Here is a 7,765-nt window from a genome sequence, read left to right as displayed (position 1 = left end):
TTATGGTAAAAAAAAAAAAAAATTGGATCTTACATTGGAAAGATGTCACAAATATAAGTGGCTAATGTAGTATAGTTGGTCCAAACTTATAATTAGCTTAAGCTTTTGGGTTGAGTGGTATTCCAACACACAATAATATGGTCTCACTTAAAGACTCCCCACTATGTTAATCTTCTTAATATTAAAAAATAAAAAATAAATAAAAAAGTGAGGATTGGAAAACATTGTGTGATTATAAGAAGCAAGGAATGTTTGAATATGAAAGCAACACGTGTCATGCTCACCTTCCCTAGACTGCTCTTTAATCCTCTTCCAAGCATTTAAAAAAGTACTCAAGATTGATTTTTCCCTAGTGTGAATGCATATAAATTTAACCCTTTTTGCCTTTGCATCATTCTCTCTAAAGTAAACCCAGATCCTCAAAATCTTTCATGGGCCATGCATGCAGCCTGTTGTAAAAAGGAAGTAAGCCCTAGCAGTAGTTCCAGTAGCTCAACAGGTGCACATGCATGCACGGTGCACCATGCAGCAAGCAATGCAATCAGGATGTTTCATCTTGATGATTTCCACTCAAAAATGTTCTTTCCCTTTTCATCAACTGCATATTTGGTCGCATCATCGTCTTTTGATGAACCCCAGCCAAGTGTAAGGTCCCTACTTGTAAGCGAAAGGACAGGCAGGGAAACTACACATTGGACGTTGAAAACCCGCACAAAATAAACCTAGATAGTAGAACCATATGTACTCTTTCAAATCCAATTGAACTATAGCCTGATCCAGCTCCACCGATCCACCAGGACATGCATCAATGAAACTTAAGACGGCTAACACTAATCAGGTTAGTGCATGCCAAACCTCTTGAAAATGTGCTAGAAATGTATTAGAACTGATCATAATTCAAAAGTATGAAAGCAAATAATTATAACATCTTGTGAGTGATTGAAGTAGACTTTGATTTGATTTGAGAAGCTGCATAATTCACAAAAGACCAACGTAACAATCAGAAACCACCCGCTCTTGCCGACAAGCTTTTTGTTAAGCTTCTTGCTGTCGGCTCCATGGTAATAAGTAACGGCAGACATGGAAAATGAACACTCCATATGATCCATGAAAAGTTATATAAGTAGAGACATTATATGTCTTTATTCTTAGGACCTAAAAGTGTCACATTCTCCAGCATATTTGCATGTGACCCTTTTCTTTTTCCTTTCCAATTTTTGCTTAGAACTTGGGAATTCGTTTACCTTTTGTCATCATAAATTACGCCAAGCATCACGTTTGTCTTTTAAAATCTTGGGGTTCCAGCATCTACTATTGCATGTCTGAGTTCCTCAGATCTTGTCTCTCATCATATCTTTTATTCTGCTGATTTCTTCACAACCTGTAAATTTAACAGTAGAATTGTCCATGTTAAGGGTAGGATATAACTAGGGTTAACAATTTTTTACATGACTCGCAAACATGATATAAACCCAACACAAAATTAAAGGGTTATTCTATTTAATTAAATAGATAAGGTTAGGGTTGACCTATATAGTCTTATACTTATATATGCCTCGACACGATCTAAACCCGACACATGACATAATGTCTAGCAATTTTTAATATGACCTGCGAACCCGACACGAACTCAATACAAAATTAGAGGGTTAGAGTTGAAGAGTTTGACCCGTTTAATTAAATGATTTTATACTCTTGCATTGACACGATCAAATTCAAAACCCAACACATGATCACGAATTACCACCCCTAGATAAAACTGTCATAATTTTTGTAGATTGTGATATCAAAGAAGTGGTTCAATGGCTCGAAGGTAAAGCCATCTCCTATGAGTTAATTAGCTATAGCTATATATTATTTAATTTAACTTAAAATAATTCATTAATAGTAATTGCATGGTTTGTTCAGGTTATTCACTGGTTGGCACCCAATAATTTGGGCCTCACATGCTAACAAAGAAGGCCCAAATTCTTCTTTGTAATCCAAGACTTCTTTGTAATTGTTGTATAAAATGCCTTGATTGGAGAAAGACTTCTTTGCATGTAATTCAAATTCTTCCAAAAAAAAATCCTCTCAAATAATCACTCCGCTTTAGGAGGTTAAACAGTTTTAAAATAATAGCCGGTTAGCAGTTATTGGAACACATAACTGTACTGCAAAATCACTTTTTAGAAATTGACATTTTGGACCTACTTTAGTGTTTTGGGCTAGCTGTTTGGCAAGGCATGTGGATTATGGTTTGTAATTTGGTTTATTTAGACACCAATGTGCACGTATGTAATCGTACCCTATTTCTATTTGATTGAATTTTATTCGAATATTATGAATGTACGTGTGTTTATCAAATATGTTCAACTATAATTAACATTGTCTCAAAGGGACAATGCTCAATATTCGAATATTGAGCATGGTCCCCAGCTCAATCAGCTGGGGACCATGCCTTATGAAGTGAAAGTTACTAGTTCGAATTCCTCCTCCCCCTCTTGTGTGGACATGTCAAAAAAAAAAAAATTATAACTAACATCGTTTTTTGGTCCTTTTTGTTAAGAGAGCCTCTACTATCAGGTCTTAGTGTAAACTAGCCCTTTTACAGCATCCAATTACCATGTGACACATCATCAATTTAAGAAAAATACAAAAAATAAAAGTGAGAACAACCATACCAAAAGAAAAAGAAAAAAAAAAAAAAATCCTAGCGCGAGACCCAGTGACCCACGTCATGGGTCTGGCGACACTCACAGCTGGGTCGTGGGTCACGTTTTCCAGCTACTTTTCTGTCAAACCCAATCTCAAAATTCGTTTCTAATGCCTCAAAATTTGTTTCTAATGCCTCAAAACTCGTTTTTTAATTCAAAACTAAAACCTAGAGGGAGAAGATTAACCCTTTAGAGACTCTATCACCCTAAAGGGATTCGCCGAAGAGGGCTGCCGCCTGCTATGACCCAGCCGTGGATGTGGTGGATGAATGGTGAGAGAGAAAGAGAAGAAGAGAAAGTGGGTGTTCCTATTTTATCAGGTGTAACTAGCTTATAAGTACACCTTCTATTAGATACTGCAAAACATCACTTTTGCAGATGAAGGTTTATCCTTTTGTTAATAATTTTTATTGATTATTTTGGGAGCATGACAGATTATCTGATGGCTGAACAATGGAGTTGAGCAAATGAAGCTAGATTTTGTCAAAAAAATTAATTTTCTGTTTTTATTTCCAAAAAACGTTTATGGAAAAAACAGAAACTACAATTGCCAAAAGAGAGAGAATCCTAAAAATACATCTGCAAACTCTTCATATGATTCATAATAACTATATTAAATATAGTTATTATGAGCCACATTATCCTTCCGGCAGATGCTTCAACATAAAAGATTTTGAAAACTTTGCCCCTTTCAAGATCTTTTAATTCTTTTTTGCTCCATTCTCTCTCCTCTTGCTTCTCACTCTCTCCATTTGAAAAATAATATTTAAATAAAATAGAGGCTATAGTAGAGAGTTTGTTGAAGTGTATATAGAAAAAGTAATAACTAAAATAAAAAATTTCACCTTTTCACTGCTATTTTAATTAGTATTGTTGGATATACTCCAGTAACACTAGCTATTTTAGCTACTCAAACTATATTGTCATTGTTTTGGTAGTTTATGAGGTAAATTGTCACAATTGATAGTTTGGAGGGTAGATTGTCGTTAGGGTGGTAGTTTGAGGAGGTTTAGTGGATTTTACCCTATTTTATTTTAACTATTAAATTTTCAATACAAACTCCAATAGATTATTTATTTCACTTTCTACTCTTTAAATATTTATTTTCAAGGGAGAAAAAAATAAAAGAAGGGAGAGGGAGAGAAAGAGATCAAACCCAAAGAAAAAATGGGCCATAAAAGGCTCAAAATAATTATATATTAGCTACAATTTTGTTTAATATATGTTATCTACTTATCTTGCCCAAAGAAAAAAATGGGCCATGACTTTGTAGAAGTCCCAAATGGAAACAAAACTCTTGGATTATGGGCCTACTTTTGGGGCCTTTCATGGCCCAATAAACTAGTCAAGCCTATTCAATTTTTGTTTTTTTCTTTTTTCTTTTTAAATTATTCTAACAAAATCCGGTTCATTTGGTAAACGATCATTCCAGAAGAAAAATCAGGGAGTAGAGAAGGGACGCACATTTCCCCATCTATCGAAGAGAGCGAGAGTGAACGAGAGGAAGCCAAAATGGCGTCGTTCCTGCAGACGTTTCTGGACCCGAAGAAGAACTGGTTCGCAGCTCAGCACATGAAATCCATGACCAGACGCCTCCGTAGATACGGTCCGCCACTTCTCCCAAACCCTAATTTTCGTCTCTCATATGTGTTTTATGTATGCTGATTTTTTGGTGTGATTTGGAATGAGAAATAGGGCTTCGATACGACGATCTGTACGACCCCTACGAAGATCTGGATATCAAGGAGGCCCTGAATCGGCTGCCCAGGGAGATTGTGGACGCGCGTAACCAGCGTCTCAAGCGCGCCATGGACCTCTCCATGAAGCACGACTACCTCCCCGAAAACCTTCAGGTTTTCCTTCATTCGATCTATTATGATGTTATTTTATTAGGTTCTATCATTTTCTGTTTGGTTGCCGAGAAAACATGCGCGAGAAGAAAATGGAACGTGTGATGTATTTTTCATTTTATATTTATAGAATTGCTTGGATTGATAATTCATGCTAGAGGTTCTCTCAGAACAAGATTACTGGTATTAAGAATTGGTTTGTTCTGAGTGAGAGAAAAGAGGATTTGGATTCAAAGGTTGGGGCCTTGGTATGGGTAAATGCGTGTGTCATACTGATCATTGTTGAGTTGCATTAGATTTTGTTTTTAGTGTTAGTCACTAGATGCAATTGTAGTAAGCGTTCGTTGATATTGCTGGGAAATGAGTCTTACGTTTCACAGAAACTTTTTTTTTTTTTTGCTAAATTTGCTGTTTCAGGGTTTTCTGAAAAAGCTGTCGTTTTGATGGATAAGTTACAGGCTATGTTATTGTGTTTTTTGTTGCAATTGGTGTTGGTTCTGTATTGGCCAATTTGTGTTGATATTGGCAATAGACACTTGGATATGTATAATTTCAAGTGTGATTAAACAATTCACCTTGGCACTAGGTATTAAATTAGGTCACTGAACTATTTAGTAAATTGTGTACCCATAGTCTTCACTTCTGTTTCTGGAAATACCTTAAAAGGGATAAGTATTATAAGCCGTCTGCTGAGGTTTTCAAATGTGGAACTGTATACAACATGTTTCAACTATGATCTGAATTGCCACTGCCCTTATTAGTCTTTTTACCCCTTGCAGGAAATGCAAACACCCTTCAGGAGCTACCTTCAAGAAATGCTGGCCCTTGTAAGTGGATTCTCTCAAGAAATAATGTTTATCAAATTTACGTACTTACCAATTTTGTGACCCTGTTTTGTTGGGATGATCCTTAATACCCTTATTACACAGTTTTTATTAATGCCTTGATAATGATGCTTCACATGATCTGTGCTGATAATGATGATCCTAGTGATCCATCTGATGAGATTTATTACCCTCTGTTACCTTGCTGTTAAACATAGTGCTCTGGATTCATGTTGTTACTCAATTTACATCTATATCACCAACGATATCTTTATGTTGTTCTTCCTTTATGGGAGTTTTCAATTACTTTATCATTGTTTCTTTCCAGAATAGGTAACCTATTAAGTTGGTTTTTGGTACCTACAAGTGATTAATACAATGTTATATCCTTATTATGTTGCTTATATAATCCCATACTGTGTCAGAGTATGTTAGAGATGAGTTTCATGTTGGTTTAGTCCCTGAATTTGCATGTTGGTTCCAGATTTGAAGGGATGGGTTATGGTTTATTTCCAAATAGTAATTTAAGAGAGAAACATGATTTACTATTTATTCTGATGTGCATAGCTATTCATTGCACGATTGTCTATGTCTATATTATGCTCTCTTTTTCTATGGGAAATAGAATAAGGTATGGGATGAAATATATGCTGTTAGATGGGGATAACTCATTATGATCATAGTGATGATATGGTCTTACTAATAAAGGTGGTGGACAGTATGAGATTAAAGTTTTGGTCATTACTATCTCGTCAGCTTTCTGCCAAAGTTCATGCATTTTTCAACTCAAGTATTTTGAAGTTACATGTACCGGTACATTTGGTGGTGGATCCTTAAACAAGGATACGTTGTCAAGATGGGTTCACCTATGATGAAGGGAGGTTGTAGAACATTAATGATAGTGTATCGTTAGGGGCATTTATGCCACTAGAAGATAATATTTTCCCCCCTTAAATAATGATAATCTATTGGTACACACTGTCGTCTTTCCCCTTATAATTTTGTGCCTCAAAGATGCTGACAAAGAGGACAGTGTGTACCAATACCATGATAGCTCACTTATGGCTGTACTACACTTTCGCCAAAGTATCAAATACGTTGGAAAATCAACTTGTTTGAGCGCACATTAGGGAAAATGTAGAATATTCTGTGTGCATTTGGCATCTATAAATCTGTTCAGTGCGAAGTGCCTTATATCCTTTTTACCTGATATCGTCATTACTAGGCATACAAACCAGAATACTTGGGAATTGGCATCATCTTTTTATTATATCAGCATAAATTTTGTGATCAAACTTTGTCAAAATGACATAGGCTTGGTTATATGATGGTCCTGTTGGCTACCCAGGTGGTCCAGAATAACTTGCTCTGCATAAGATTTCATTTGTATGTTATGTTGTCTGCAAGATTGATTGACAATCATTAATTTTACTGTGTAAAACCCAAAAGAAATTAAAAAATTACCAAGGATAATTACTTCTCATCAACGGAAATAGTTTGGTTTAAATTTTGACCATGACATCAAACAATTCAATAAAGGATTATATAAGGTCCAAATATGTGAGCAAATGTCTTGTTGCTTACGTTTTGCAGGTGAAAAGGGAGAGGGCAGAACGTGAGGCTTTGGGAGCTTTGCCTCTCTATCAGCGTACAATTCCCTAAACAACTTCGCCTCTCATTCCATCGAAACTCGAGGGTGGCTGTGCTCGCCCCCGGGTACAACCCATAAATCTTTGTGAAATGGTGAAACTTTTACTTTTCAAAAAAAAAAACTTAAGTCTTAAACATCACTATGTAGGAATGGAGATATAGCCTGAATGAGATTATGTTAGTAGATGTGGAAAATTGTTTTCATATTAGAAGTGGAGATGGATTGTGTCTCTGTTTCAAAGTTTGATTTTCTAATTTTTGGTGTTTGAATGGTATCACTTATTGGTTCTCCTGCACAGGCAGACCCTTTTATTTCTAATAATAAAGTGCTACTTTGGACTTATTTCGTATGATTGAATGCAATAAACTTGTTACCGTCTCCTAGGCATGTTTGTTATGGGGACCGACCAAAAGAAACAGAATGGTTAGTGTTTGAAAGTTTTGCCCTAGATGCTTCTTCTTGAAGATGTTTTGTGTGTGATCTTTTTCCTTTTGTTTCTAATAATTAAGACACTTCTGTGAACGTCTTCAATTTGATGAATGCAATAAACTTGTTTAGACTGAAATATATCCCCCTGACCAAACTAGTTGATTATTTTTAAAAATTGGACCCTATTTAAAAGGAGAAATATTAAACAACTCACTAATAGATTGTAGTTTGGAGTTGGAATTTTATGAGATGGTGACTTATGAGATGGTAATATATTATTTAGATTTTTTTTTTTTTTTTGAAAAAAAAAAAAAA

General features: G+C 35.5%; 1 protein-coding gene across 1 annotated transcript; it reads left to right on the top strand.

The window, feature by feature from the left end:
- The first annotated feature begins 4,112 nt into the window (after positions 1-4,112).
- On the top strand, positions 4,113-7,363 carry LOC132190526 (cytochrome b-c1 complex subunit 7-2, mitochondrial). The gene is made up of 4 exons (XM_059605545.2): positions 4,113-4,302; positions 4,392-4,549; positions 5,326-5,373; positions 6,964-7,363. Exons 1-4 carry the CDS (start codon positions 4,209-4,211, stop codon positions 7,030-7,032), a joined length of 369 nt encoding a protein of 122 aa, XP_059461528.1. The 5' UTR covers positions 4,113-4,208; the 3' UTR covers positions 7,033-7,363.
- Positions 7,364-7,765: the final 402 nt, after the last annotated feature.

This window comes from Corylus avellana, chromosome 9 (assembly GCF_965113065.1).
Source record: "Corylus avellana chromosome 9, dhCorAvel1.hap1.2, whole genome shotgun sequence".
NCBI lineage: Eukaryota > Viridiplantae > Streptophyta > Magnoliopsida > Fagales > Betulaceae > Corylus > Corylus avellana.
This window is presented reverse-complemented; position numbering and strand designations above follow the sequence as displayed.

Bases quoted from the DNA above. Each gene is read 5' to 3' on its own strand.
- LOC132190526 (XM_059605545.2), top strand. From the start codon at position 4,209: ATGGCGTCGTTCCTGCAGACGTTTCTGGACCCGAAGAAGAACTGGTTC. The intron at 4,303-4,391 runs GTCCGCCACTTC...AATGAGAAATAG, and splicing joins CAGACGCCTCCGTAGATACG to GGCTTCGATACGACGATCTG. The intron at 5,374-6,963 runs GTAAGTGGATTC...TACGTTTTGCAG, and splicing joins TTCAAGAAATGCTGGCCCTT to GTGAAAAGGGAGAGGGCAGA.